The sequence below is a fragment of the Neoarius graeffei genome, chromosome 28, assembly GCF_027579695.1.
Source record: "Neoarius graeffei isolate fNeoGra1 chromosome 28, fNeoGra1.pri, whole genome shotgun sequence".
In the NCBI taxonomy this organism is placed as follows: domain Eukaryota; kingdom Metazoa; phylum Chordata; class Actinopteri; order Siluriformes; family Ariidae; genus Neoarius; species Neoarius graeffei.
This window is the reverse complement of record NC_083596.1, coordinates 19,496,988-19,511,966: the sequence shown is the minus strand read 5'-3', so window position 1 is coordinate 19,511,966 and position 14,979 is coordinate 19,496,988. Positions and strand designations below refer to the sequence as shown.

The 14,979-nt window shown below is 42.0% G+C and overlaps 1 protein-coding gene across 5 annotated transcripts in view; it reads left to right on the top strand.

The window, feature by feature from the left end:
- Positions 1-14,979, top strand: part of camkk1a (calcium/calmodulin-dependent protein kinase kinase 1, alpha a) — a 314,395-nt gene that overhangs the window by 233,291 nt on the left and 66,125 nt on the right. For all 5 annotated transcript variants that reach the window (XM_060912105.1, XM_060912109.1, XM_060912106.1 and 2 more), the window contains one exon: positions 8,954-9,153. In XM_060912105.1, the coding sequence (XP_060768088.1) occupies positions 8,954-9,153 (200 nt within the window). The remainder of the gene's footprint in view (positions 1-8,953; positions 9,154-14,979) is intronic.

The window sequence follows — 14,979 nt, the reverse complement described above, 5'->3', positions numbered from 1 at the left end:
CATTGCATCATTATTGTGTTTCTCAGCATGTCTACATTATGATAACCTGGAAACTCTGGGATGTCCACAGGCTGCCTGTTTGACTCGATTGCGAGGCTCTTCCCATCTCTCCTCTCTGTGTGAGATTTAATGCTTCTCCTGGCCAGGGTTACAAGATGCTCTCATTACTGTCTGCTCTGAAATCAGCTGCTCTTGTCTGCTATCTGCTGAAAGCCCACGTCTCTTTGTGCGCAGTGTGTTGAAAAGCGTGCACTCACTTCCCACAGGTGCATGTTGTATATTGATGCACGTCTCCTGCTGTTCATAAATACAGGGTTGTTTTACATTTCCATGGTTATGCAAGAGATCGATATCTGATGCATGGCTTGATCTTCTCTCACGCCCCAGTTCTCCATGTGTGATTTCTCACGGATGTTTTTAGGACAGCCGTGTGAGCGTGTTGGCGAGATCCACCTTTAATGAAGCCCAAACACTGAGGCGATTATGGTCTCTTTGTTTTCATTAGCTCTCTGTGATGCACCTGAGGGAATATAGTGAACGTGCAGAGAATGAATAGCGCTTGTGTGCTTTCTTCAACTTGGCCATGGTCTGTAATCTGCACGACGGGATGGCCGCGCTCAGATTGCCTTCTTATCATTTTTATATTTGTTGTCTTTTAATTTGTATACTTTCATAATACATTTTCCACTCAGACTTTGGAGCTGGTCAAATAAATGGCTCCGTGGTGCAGTATTGCAGAGGTGGACAGTAACGAAGTACATTTACTTGAGTACTGTACTTGAGTGCACTTTTTGAGTATCTGTACTTTACTTGAGTATTATTTTTTGGGGGGAACTTCTGACTTTAACTTCACTACATTTGAAAGACAAATATCGTACTTTTTACTCCACTACATTTCTATCAAGGGCCTCGTTACTCGTTACTATGAAGCAGCTTTGAAAGCGGATGTTTTTTCCTTTTCTTTTCTAAAACGCGATTGGCTTTCTCAGTGTCACCTGCGAAAAAACAATCAGTAATCATTAAGGTGACGTCATGTCCATGAACTATAAAATCAAGTTCAGTGATTTCTCAGCAGCGTTATATAACACGATCAGTTGATGGCAGAATGGAAGGAGGCGGTTCTTTTGGGGAACGCACGCACTCATGGCTATACCTAGAACCCATGTTTCAGTTTTCTGAAAGGATTAAAGATTCGTTTCGTTTTAAATGTTTGCTTTGTTTGGCTAAAACGAACCACGTCACAGCCTACAAAAACTCGCCGTCCAACCTGCGGAAGCATATTGAGGTATATAAATGTTTTCTTCCAAGAGAAAGCTTGCAATGAAGTTGTCCGTGCTTTTAGAGCTAGCGATAACGTTGCAATACACTACCGTTCAAAAGTTTGGGGTCACTTTGAAATGTCCTTATTTTTGAAAGAAAAGCACTGTTCTTTTCAATGAAGATCACTTTAAACTAATCAGAAATCCACTCTATACATTGCTAATGTGGTAAATGACTATTCTAGCTGCGAATGTCTGGTTTTTGGTGCAATATCTCCATAGGTGTATAGAGGCCCATTTCCAGCAACTCTCACTCCAGTGTTCTAATGGTACAATGTGTTTGCTCATTGCCTCAGAAGGCTAATGGATGATTAGAAAACCCTTGTACAATCATGTTAGCGCAGCTGAAAACAGTTGAGCTCTTTAGAGAAGCTATAAAACTGACCTTCCTTTGAGCAGATTGAGTTTCTGGAGCATCACATTTGTGGGGTCGATTAAATGCTCAAAATGGCCAGAAAAATGTCTTGACTATATTTTCTATTCATTTTACAACTTATGGTGATAAATAAAAGTGTGACTTTTCATGGAAAACACAAAATTGTCTGGGTGACCCCAAACTTTTGAACGGTAGTGTAGCTATGCAGTCTGGTTAGTCAAATGGCTTTCTATGGATTTACCCGCCAAGTTGCCATCGCCTTGTCCATAGTTAACTTTAGCATGTAAAAACGGAGTTATGCTAACATGAATAACATTAACTTTTCTGAAGTCCTTTCAGAAATATGTTTAAGCATAATCTTGCTAAATAGACAGAATGTAGAAATCTGTGTTTAAAGGTGTTTATTCTACAGGTTCTACAAGCTAGTCAGTAAATCCAGTAGGTTGCTTCAGAGGCATTAGGTTTTGTAAGCGTTGTGGCAATGATACAACAATACGTTGACTGAAAATGTACTTTTAATCCAAGTCTATAGTCCTTCCCGCACCATATGGCCCATTAGGCGGTGCCGATCTCAGTTTCTGTAGCCCTCGGCCTCTCGCCTATTTACATACTGTAGCTAGGGTTACAGTAGGGGGTTGGTCCTCTGGTAACCACGAGAGTACTTTTAATACTTAAGTATTTTTAAAAGCAAGTACTTCAGTACTTTAACTTGAGTAAAAATTTGACTGGACAACTTTCACTTGTATCGGAGTAACATTTGACCAGTGGGATCTGGACTTTGACTTAAGTAATGAAGTTGGGTACTTTGTCCACCTCTGCAGTATTGATGCTGTTTTCAGTTATCAAAAAGTATAGCTTTTTTCTTTTCCAGTAACCCTCCTAATGTTTTCATGGGAAGCCATTTTCTATTATAAAGCTCTCACAGAAATCATACATGTCAACCTATACGGAATGTCCGTATTTTATATGGATTTGATTCAATAAACGTAGTATACGGGCGTACAAATAAAGTTATACGGATTCTTTAAAAAAACTTCAATATTTATTTAGAGCTATAATCAATTCCCACGATGATAAAAGAGCGCATAACATTTACAAACGTACTGTACACCACAGACAGCCAGTAAAGAGTCTTATGAAATCGCGCGTTATCTTGTGGTAGCGAGACTTCGTTCCACTTTTGATCATGCGCACACCGCATTGCGAGAATCCCGCCAACCGGGAAGTCATAGACATATAAACATAGATGCCGCCTTCTGTGTAGAATCATACGTCATCCTCGCCGCCATATTGGATGTGGCAAAGTGGAGATTCTTCAACCGTCTCTGGTATAGCGTCTAGACAGTAGCCGAGAATAAAGATGTCTCATTCATGTGCTGCGTTTAACTGTACCAACAGGTTTACCGTCCAAACGAGATCACATGGGATTACCTTTCACAGGTGAGACTGGAAAAATACTTTTCATTGTATTTGGTCATTATAACTTAATTTTACGAACAGATTTTCCTGACTTTGTGGCTAATATGAAGTCTCGTACATAATAGCCGCTCGGTGAAACCTGTCTCCAAACAACGAAGTATTTCCTTCGCAACTACGCTGATAACACTTTGTGTTTTTGTCAAACATTGGAGCTTTGTATTCATTCTAAAGGTTTATTGTTATTAATATTGAATGAAAAGTAACTGGGATATATCATTGTTAATTATCATTCAAATTTTAGGTAAATTATTTTAATTTGCATCTTATACGGATTTTATAAGGGAAATACAGATTTTGGAGGGTGGTTATACAGGTTTGATTGACCAAAGGTTGACATGTATGAGAAATGAAGTTATTGTGAAGGTGTAAGTAGTGTTACTGTCACAATCAATTAGTTTTGCTAAGTGCTGCTAGTGCCACGTGTGTGTGTGTGTGTGGGGGGGGGCTCAAAAAATTAATTTGAAACCAGGAAGAGAAGCTGACAGGAAATGGCTTGTTCAAGTACGGATCTATAGAAAATCACCGACACTGGAGACTCCTTCCCAAAATGCTAAATAAACGTCTCTCACAGAAAGCTTCAACGTCTCAGCAATTACAGGTTTTTTGTTTTTTTTTAAAACACACTGTGTATCTGATGTGAGAGTGAGCACACTAATATATAAACCTGTGATTTGCCTTGCAGCTAGAAATACCACCAGAGCTACTGTACTGTACTCAAATTTGAGAATTCAGCAGCACTGTGGTACCGTATAACTTGTGACATCGATATCAATATCGATACAGGCTTTAACTATCACATACAAGCTAAAGGTTTCCAGCTGCTTCCTGAAGTACTTGACTTATTGCCTCCGATCTCAGTGGTCTTACGAGGGTACTTCACAAAGTTCTCAGCCTCACCCAGAAAACGTCACAGGAGAAAGCTTGTTCTTGCGTTAACCCTTGTGTTGACTTCAGGGTCAAAAATGACCCACTATTATGTTTTGACAGCTGAAAAAAACCCTAAATGATATTTTTTCAACTTGAAATTTGGTGACTTCCTAGAGTGACCCCAACATTAGGAAAAAATAAACCATTACCTGTGTTCATAACCGTGACAGATGTACACAACTAGGGTACAAAGATTGCTTTAGGGGCCAATTTTGACTCGGCAGGTCGAAAACCATTCATACACCGTTAAAAACTACACACACGAGCGTGCGCACAAAGATTGTGTGCTACTGATTAATCTGTCTCTCATCTTCCGTCCATGACCCCACACATGGCTCAATTTCAGACAAAATAAACATCTCTTGAAAGCATTATTTACGAATGGGGAACGCTTATACAGTGGGGCAAAAAAGTATTTAGTCAGTCACCAATTGTGCAAGTTCTCCCACTTAAAAAGATGAGAGAGGCCTGTAATTTTCATCATAGGTATACCTCAACTATGAGAGACAAAATGGGGGGAAAGAATCCAGGAAATTACATTGTCTGATTTTTAAAGAATTTATTTGCAAATTATGGTGGAAAATAAGTATTTGGTCAATAACAAAAGTTCATCTCAGTACTTTGTTATATACCCTTTGTTGGCAATGACAGAGGTCAAACGTTTTCTGTAAGTCTTCACAAGGTTTTCACACACTGTTGCTGGTATTTTGGCCCATTCCTCCATGCAGATCTCCTCTAGAGCAGTGAGGTTTTGGGGCTGTCGCTGGGCAACACGGACTTTCAACTCCCTCCAAAGATTTTCTATGGGGTTGAGATCTGGAGACTGGCTAGGCCACTCCAGGACCTTGAAATGCTTCTTATGAAGCCACTCTTTCGTTGCCTGGGCGGTGTGTTTGGGATCATTGTCATGCTGAAAGACCCAGCCACGTTTCATCTTCAATGCCCTTGCTGATGGAAGGAGGTTTTCACTCAAAATCTCATGATACATGGCCCCATTCATTCTTTCCTTTACACGGATCAGTCGTCCTGGTCCCTTTGCAGAAAAACAGCCCCAAAGCATGATGTTTCCACCCCCATGCTTCACAGTAGGTATGATGTTCTTTGGATGCAACTCAGCATTCTTTCTCCTCCAAACACGACAAGTTGAGTTTTTACCAAAAAGTTCTATTTTGGTTTCATCTGACATTCTCCCAATCCTCTTCTGGATCATCCAAATGCTCTCTAGCAAACTTCAGACGGGCCTGGACATGTACTGGCTTAAGCAGGGGGACACGTCTGGCACTGCAGGATTTGAGTCCCTGGCAGCGTAGTGTGTTACTGATGGTAGCCTTTGTTACTTTGGTCCCAGCTCTCTGCAGGTCATTCACTAGGTCCCCCCGTGTGGTTCTGGGATTTTTGCTCACCGTACTTGTGATCATTTTGACCCCACGGGGTGAGATCTTGCGTGGAGCCCCAGATCGAGGGAGATTATCAGTGGTCTTGTATGTCTTCCATTTTCTAATAATTGTTCCCACAGTTGATTTCTTCACACCAAGCTGCTTACCTATTGCAGATTCAGTCTTCCCAGCCTGGTGCAGGTCTACAATTTTGTTTCTGGTGTCCTTTGACAGCTCTTTGGTCTTGGCCATAGTGGAGTTTGGAGTGTGACTGTTTGAGGTTGTGGACAGGTGTGTTTTATACTGATAACGAGTTCAAACAGGTGCCATTAATACAGGTAACGAGTGGAGGACAGAGGAGCCTCTTAAAGAAGTTGTTACAGGTCTGTGAGAGCCAGAAATCTTGCTTGTTTGTAGGTGACCAAATACTTATTTTACCGAGGAATTTACCAATTAATTCATTAAAAATCCTACAATGTGATTTCCTGGATTCTTTCCCCCCATTCTGTCTCTCATAGTTGAAGTGTACCTATGATGAAAATTACAGGCCTCTCTCATCTTTTTAAGTGGGAGAACTTGCACAATTGGTGACTGACTAAATACTTTTTTGCCCCACTGTATATAGTTGCTGCAGATTGCAGTACCCCAGTTCTCTTTTTGCCAAAGTCATGAGGAGATGCCAATCCCCCTCCCCTCCCCCCCAAAAAAGTGAGTAAAACAAAAACTATGTACTCAACATGTAAAAATACAGGGTTAGTCAAAATTATGTTAACACTAATGGATTATTTTTCTCCTGCAGATAGACGTACACCATGGGGTGACATTTCCCCGCGAAATGTGTGTCTGGGCTTTAAATGGTACTGTTGCTCGCTGGTTTTTGTGCGTTGAACACGATGGCAAACAGGTTGAGACCGTCCTGTAAATCATCTTGCACATATGATGCATGCTTTGTGAATTAATCGTTTCTACCATTTAAGTGTGACCATAATTTTGACTAACCTTGTATAAATGTATCTACAAAGTGCATGCACACACAGCCCTACTGTCCCACATGTGCTTATTAGATTTGATATGTTGCCAAAAGGTTGTTAGTTATTGTAGTTGTTTTGGGGGGGAGTCATGGCCTAAAGGTTAGAGAAGCAGCTTTGGGACCAAAAGGTTGCCGGTTCGATTCCTTGGACCAAGGCACCTAACGGCCAGCTGCTCCCCAGGCTGCTCTGCGTATGTTGTATGTCACTCTGGACACAAGCGTCTGCTCAATGCCTGTAATGTAATGTAATGTATTGATGGTTATCGTTAGTGTTATTATTTCCCTTCAATAAAATGTGTTCAAAACTACTTTCTGCTGCATTGTTAAGCTTTACAAGTGCTATATCTTGCTAAAAATATTTTACACCTATGCAGACACCTTTAGCAGTTATAATAATAATAAAACCCCTCTACTTTAGTAAAGAAAACAATTACGACAGGTGTGTTGTAATAAAAAACAAGTAACGTCCACTGATTAAATGCAGTCTTTCTGCACTGTAAGGAGGGAAAACCCAGATATTCACAAAGTTTATGATGAATGACCGTTTGTTTCTTCATGCAAAATAAAATTGAGGTGTGAAATTAAATTAAACTGCTTTAATTTAGGGGCTTAGTGAAGGCGGGTCATTTTTGACCATTAGGACAAGGGGAGTCTGCAGAAGTCTAAGACCACACATAAAAAAAAACCCACAAGGGTTATTTTCTACATAGTCTCCTTTAACTTCAATGCACTTGGGCCACTGATGTTCAAACTTTGCTATCCCTTCGCAGAAGAAGCTCACAGATCCTCCTCAACAGCACAGATGACTTCATCGTCACTCTGAAAATGGCGAACACGCAAGTGGGATTTCAGTTTGGGTAACAGATAGAAGTCAGATGGTGCCAGGTCGGGCGAGTGAAGTGCATGGGGCAACGGGTCACAGCCAAATTTGGCTGCTTCTGCCGCTTCCACCTGTGCTGTGTGGACGGGCGCGTTGTCCTGGAGAAACAGCACGCCAGCTTGAAGCTTTCCTCTCCTTTTTTTCTTTGATTGCATCTTTCATTTGAGTTTTTGTGGACAGTGATGGAAGGCTTTATACGGTAGTATACAGTTATACCCCAAAATGGGAGTTGCGCCCCATGTTTCCGGGTGAGGCTGAGAACCTTTTGAAGTACCCTCATAGCGGAGGCTAAGGCCTTGTCCACACGGCAACGGATTCAGGTGAATCTGATAAAATTGTTTATCGTTTCGGCCTGGCGTCCATATGGCACCAGCGTTTTGGGTGCCCCAAAATGAAATCTTTTGAGAACGGGTTCCAGAGTGAAAAAATCTGGCAACGGCGCCGTTGCGAAGTCGTCTGGATGAGTAGAACGGATTTGTTTACAATGACGTCACAATCACGACTGTCAGTGCTTCATGCCGGGTAGAGGTGTAATGAACTCGAAGCGAGTTGTCAACAAATCCTATAACTTGGTTCATGAAACGCGCTTACAAAATACTTTCACTGTGAATATTTATTGTGTAATGGTGCAAAGTGAGAGAGTGAGAGAATAGCCCTTAGGGCAGAGTCTTTAGTCCAAACACTGCGGAAGCAGTACCAAACCGCGCACCGCCCATGCGCTTTCCAAAAACAAAAACAATCCCGCCAGCAAACATAGGAAAAAAAAAAAAAGGAGCGATCTCACCTCTTCAGATGTTGGTTTAAAGTCCGACAATACATTCCTCAAAAAGGGCGTAGAAGAACAAAGTAATCCATCAAAGTGTAGCATTCAATTTATTCCGGACCATTAAAGAATTCTGGAGGATATCAGAATGTTGGCGTACCGGCTTCCATCTACCCCCATTCATTCCTCTTTCCGCGTCTTTCGTTTTACGCTACTGATTAATAATCAAAACTTTATGTGGCTGATGCTACAGAAGAAGGGGTTTATGCGCATGCGTCTACTACTTCTATTGTTCTGGTGTCTCCGATGGGACCGTCTTACAGCGCACGTAGTGGTGTGTTATGTATATTGCATCGTTTTCAGCAAGCGCTGCGTTGCCATATGAACCTGAAATTTTACTGATCTGTTGCCCATGTGGACGCGATATTTAAAAAAAACAATCTCGTTGTCGTGTGGATGTAGCCTTAATCAGCAACCAACACAAGTAACATTTTGCTGAAGGACACTAGGCTGATCTGCCATCAGCTGTTTTTTGATTGCCCACTTTAAACATGACTTCATTACTCATCCAATCAGCTCTAACGTGTGCTCATGCGAATGGGTTGTTGACTCCTTTGACCTCTCAGCTGCCTCTCCGAATCATTGAATGTATCTTCTGCAGAAACCATAGCTTACCCATGTTGTACAACACTTAACGTTATTTTCTAATGATTATTTTGTCAATTATTTCTTATCTAATTATACATTGCATCAAAAACAAATCTATAAGTGTCCGTTTTCTCTGACTTTCCTCTCTTCCTCAGTGCACTATCAGAAGATCGTCCACCGGGACATCAAGCCGTCGAATCTGTTGCTTGGAGATGATGGCCATGTCAAGATTGCTGATTTTGGTGTCAGTAACCAGTTTGAGGGTAACGATGCCTTGCTGTCGAGCACAGCAGGGACGCCGGCTTTCATGGCCCCAGAGACTCTGTCTGACAACCGCAAGAGCTTCAGCGGAAAGGTAAACACATTGGCTGTGTATTAATGTCCCTATTATAGCAAAACACCGTCATCGCCTAATCTTGGAAAGGCTCATTCACCGCTGTAATGCAAATGGATTCCTCCTCGGTATACAAGTGCACTTCCATGGCAGGAAAAAAAAATACATTTTGCCGCCTATGTAGTCCCCTATTTATACAAAATTGAGTCATTCAGGATTCAGCAATGTTTTTGCTCGGTGTTAGCAACAGTTAGAGGTTTTTAGCTTTCTACTGAAATGTTTTCTTTTATTTCTTCTTCCTCAGGGTAGTAAAACTCGCTTTCGCTGTGAACACTGTCGTTATCGCTATCCATGCTGTAAAATTAATGCTATTCTCCTGAGAAATGCTGGCAAAAATTTATAAGATTTTTGATAATCTTATAAATAAATCTGATAAAAAAAGATAAATGTTGACAAAAAATGCTACTATGTTTGTTGTTGTGAACGAGCGAGTCGCCAGAGGTCCGTAACGGGCGTCTGTATCATAGGATACGGACCTGCTCGCCAGCCAATCAGAGCGCAGGATTTGATGGAAACCGGACCGCGAAAAAAATAAATGTTATTTTTTTTCGCGGTCCAAATCCTGCGCTCTGATTGGCTGGTGAATGGGTCCGTATCCTACGGTACGGACCCCGGTTACGGACCTCTGGCGACTCGCTCGTTCACAACAGCAACAAACATAGTTGCATTTTTTTGTCAACATTTATCTTTTTTTTAATAAGATTTATTTATAAGGGGCGGCATGGTGGTCTAGTGGTTAGCGCTGTCGCCTCACAGCAAGAAGGTCCGGGTTCGAGCCCCGTGGCCGGCGAGGGCCTTTCTGTGCGGAGTTTGCATGTTCTCCCCGTGTCCGCGTGGGTTTCCTCCGGGTGCTCCGGTTTCCCCCACAGTCCAAAGACATGCAGGTTAGGTTAACTGGTGACTCTAAATTGACCGTAGGTGTGAATGTGAGTGTGAATGGTTGTCTGTGTCTATGTGTCAGCCCTGTGATGACCTGGCGACTTGTCCAGGGTGTACCCCGCCTTTCGCACGTAGTCAGCTGGGATAGGCTCCAGCTTGCCTGCGACCCTGTAGAACAGGATAAAGCGGCTAGAGATAATGAGATTTATTTATAAGATTATCAAAAATCTTATAAATTTTTGCCAGCATTTCTCAGGAGAATAGCATTAATTTTACAGCATGGATAGCGATAATGACAGTGTTCACAGCGAAAGCGAGTTTTACTACCCTGAGGAAGAAGAAATAAAAGAAAACATTTCAGTAGAAAGCTAAAAACCTCTAACTTGCTAACGCTGAACAAAAACATGGCTGAATCCTGAATGACTCAATTTTGTATAAATAGAGGACTACATAGGCGGCAAAATGTAGTTTTTTTCCTGCCATGGAAGTGCACTTCTATACTGAGGAGGAAGCCATTTGCATTACAGCCGTGAATGAGGATTCAAAATGGCGGCTCAGCTCGGTTTTCCCTTTCGGGCGCTCTCGTTTTCTGTTAGAATTTAGTAAAGAAAAAAAAATATATATATTATTTATCGGCTTAAAGTCGGTTCGTATGCTGAAATACTGTCACCTCGGCCTTGAATACTGACCTCGGCCCAGAGGGGCCTCGCTCAGTACTTTCAAGACCTCGGTCACGGTATTTCACGATACGGACCTCCCAGCTGGTAAATAACATATATATATTCCATCGAAAGAGTGTCCTGTATGTATAATAATTCCTGATATTTCACTCCAATGACGTCACTCCTAGTGTTTTCCCACTGACTTGACGTGCGTTGTCAAAATGGTGAACCGGTTCAAAATTCTTTGGATTAACTTGGATGTGTCCATATAACATAAAAAACATTACATGGTGGCACGAAGATCACATGACCGCTACCAACCAGGGAGGGCAGAGGGCTTCCTCTGAGGCATGTGAAGCCAGCCGACTGCATCGTTTCATAATCATTTCAGCAGTATCATTTGTGGCTTGTGCACTATTAGGAGGGTGGCGTAACGCACTCTGAGGAAAGCGCTATCCTTCCACTTCTGTATGCATGAGCTAGTGTCGCTGTAATTGCCCGGGGAGAAAGAGTACGTCACCTGTCCCTCCCTGATCGTACAGAGCCCTCAGTCATGGATGGTTGTGGCATCATTAGTATTCAACCTGGCGATCTCCAGATGACAGGATGAATGCTTTTCTGTTGCACCACTCAGGAGCCCATAAATATTTATTCTGTCACTTCTGCATTATTGAGTCAGTAAAAAAAAAAAACATTTTAGTTTTCCAAAAAAGTATTTCAAAGTATTTTAAAAGAAGAAAAAAAGCAAAGTGTCATCACACCAAATGTTGAATTTTCTTTTAAGTAGAAAGAGGTCATTATTTATGCCTAAGATTTCTGCACAGTACTGTATAATATATAAGACTATATAATAGCCTTCAGAGTAAATAGCCTTCACCAAATGGCGGACCTCGGTCCGGATCCAGACCCAGTGATGGTTCTGTCCGGACCCGTGACCAATGGTAAATTCACGAGATTAAGTAATTTTCATGAAGCATTATTTTGTACAGTCGTGGCTATTGACAGTGGGCGCTGCTACTCCAGTTAATACGACAATAGCTTCACTCAGTTGAGCCAAAAAAATCGTTAGTTTACCCAGCACGCCACAGCAGAGCAACAAGCAGAGAGGAAGAGAGTTAAGTTAAGAGACAACCGACCGAGACAACATGGCTTGCTCCAAAAGGCGGCGGAAAGTAGACAAGGAAAATCGTTGTTTTAAAGATGAATGGACGGAGAAATACATGTTCATTCTTCCAGCGAGCAGTTCAAAACCAGCGTGCCTCATATGCTCCGAAAACGTGGCATTAATTAAAAGCGGCAACGTGAAGCGCCGCTACGAAACAAAGCACAGCTCTTTTGAGCAAAGTTATCCCCTGAAGTCCGAGCTGAGGGCCCGCAAAATAACCCAACTGCAAGCACAGTATGACAGGTCTACCCGACTCATCACACAAACATTTACAGCCCAGCAACGTGCAAACGAATGTTCCTTAAAGTGCTGATGACACGTTTTTGACATCTTTGGCGATGTTTTATAACATAAAAAGTAATTCCCGATGATCCATATATTAATTCACGAAGGCGCCTATTTTACAAGGTATGATAAAAAAACGCGGCTATTTGGGCAAATTTGACGGGGCTGCAGCACCCAGGAGACGAAGGAGGAGGAGGAGCTATATGACGTCAGCGAAAGAACCTTCCTCCTAACTTACCAGTTTGTTGTTGATGCGACAGGTGTTCAGTTTATCATTATTAGTATTTTTATTATACATTATATAGTTATTATGCCTTCGTGTTGTGTTGCCGGCTTTTGCTCCAAAACCCACAAGGATGGGGTAAGTTTATTCAAGTTTCCCAGAGATCCCGAGCTGCATGCGAAGTGGGTGAAGCAAGTCAGGTGCACTCGTGACAAGTGGGAGCCCTCACCAACATCCGTCCTGTGCTCTGAACACTTCGATTTGGATTGTTTTGACACCCTTCCCAGCTGAAAAGAATCTCTTGGGTGTGCAGTTCAGCACAAACGTGTGTTACTACCATCAGCAGTGCCTACACAGTGTTGCCAGATTGGGAGGTTTCCCGCCCAGTTGGGCGGTTTCAAGTGCATTTTGGTGGGTTTTGAACATATTTTGGGCTGGAAAATGTCAGCAGTATCTGTTGCCAGATACCCACCAAAATGCACTTGAAACTGCCCAACTGGGCGGGAAACCTCCCAATCTGGCAACACTGCCAGTATTCCGGAGGGGGTCTACTCGTAGCTATGCCGGATCCAAAGACAGTCCTCCTGTCAGAACATGTGTTGTGAAACGACATAAGATAAAGGTACATAGAGCTATAGATTCTACATGATAATCATAAATGTAATCATAAAGTCGGCGTGATATCAGTCATGTATTTGCTTGTGAAAGCTTGCGGCTTTCATGTAACTGCCGCCTAGCAACGAGAGGCAAAGGGTAAAGAGGGTAGGCTATCATAGATTCTATTCGGAAGAGATCAACACAATTCTAGACTCCCAGAAGAGGAAGAGCTAGCACTAGAGAGTTCACCGGCGTTTTCACGCGCCATTTCCATTGAGTAGAACCAGAGTAGAACAGCCAGTGAACCGCAGCGTGTTCTTCCGCTGACGTCACAACATGGCCGCGAGCCACGGACCCAGTTTTCTTGCGCTGTGCAATTAAAAGTTGGATATTCGCGTAACAACAGCTTCTTTTCATGTAATTATAACAGAAATCTAACGTGTGCCGTGTTGTGTAGTTTATTTAAGAAATTGCATAGAGTCATGTTCGTGTCATCAGCACTTTAAAAGTAGCGTGGATTTTGGGGCAACATAAACACATTGGCGTGTGTTCCCTGGTCTAACCAAAGTAGCACTGCACACCTTGACTATGTTTGGATCGACTTACAGCTGTGAGTCAGCTTTTTCCACTATGAACATTGTCAAAACCAAGTACCGTTCTAGGCTCAACAATGAACACCTACATATCTGCATGAGAATGGCACTCCAACCAAGATTTAAATTACTGGCAGGTCAGCCACATGCCCGTTTTTCTCATTAAGAAGAGTAAAAGAAGAATTAAAAGAGAAAAGTTCAAAGAAAAATGTTGTTTGCATTTCCCCCCAAAAAAGCCACTTGTTTTCTGAAGATGTGGACTTTTTTTTCTTGAAAAGTAGGCCCTCATTTTTTTAGGCTGGGACCTCCTTATTTTAAGAACAAAGGAGAGAAAATGTTAAGTCAGTGCTCTGTTTGCACTTTTTAGTTAATGTTTTCTGAGTTGACTTTTTTACTTGAAGTGTAGGCCTTCAATTCTTCAGGTTGGGACCGCTTTAATTTAAGAGAAAAGGAGTTATTCCACTCTGTTTGCACTTTTTTATTTATTTTATTCTGAGGTTTCTGTTTTCTTTAATCTGAAATAAAGGCCTTGAATTTATTCTCCTGGGACGACTTTTATTTATGGTAAAAGAGATAGTTGTGCACTCAGTTCATTTCCTGCATTGGAAATGAACAATAAATATTGTTGAAACCATATGAAAATGTGGACATAGGGGAAGGCTATAAGACACAAGCTGGACTTCGGTTCGGACCTTCTACTTGGACAAAATTTAATAACTGGACCTCAGTGACTTTTAATTGAATACCCCTGGTGTAGACTATGAACTACAGCCCGCTAAAGCTCAACCACAAAAATGACGCTGATGAATACGACAGGCTAACAGAGATTTTGGAAACGTTTCACTAAAATATAAAACGAACACACAAACTCAAGTCTACAACACACAAGTCTGTGCTGTGCTCAAAATACTCAAACAATGAAAACATTATCTAAAGCTGTGTTCACATATATACCGGTACGATAGTGGTATAACTGTATCGATACAAAGTATACCGGTACAGTTTAATGCATCTGTCCACACTAGCGAGAAATATTTGCGGTTTTCTTTCACAGTAGTTGAAATGCGCGTACGCGAAATGTTTCCGTGGTTACCGAGTAACTTCCTTCCGAGAATATGGCGGATGAAACGACGTGTGTGTGCTTTTTGTTGTCAATGTACAGTCTGTATTTCAACACTTTTATTTTCGATCGGTACTGCTCCGGAGTGCGACCAGCCGCATCTTAGCCCATGAAGCGGCGGAGATCACTCGACAGTTGTTTGCACACGTCTATATTTCGACGTGTACCCCTCAACTGTTCCTGGCATCGCTCGTCTCCCCAAAGCTCCAGCAAACACATAACTTCGTCTTTGCTCCATGTAGCTCCACGGTCGTTTTGAGCCA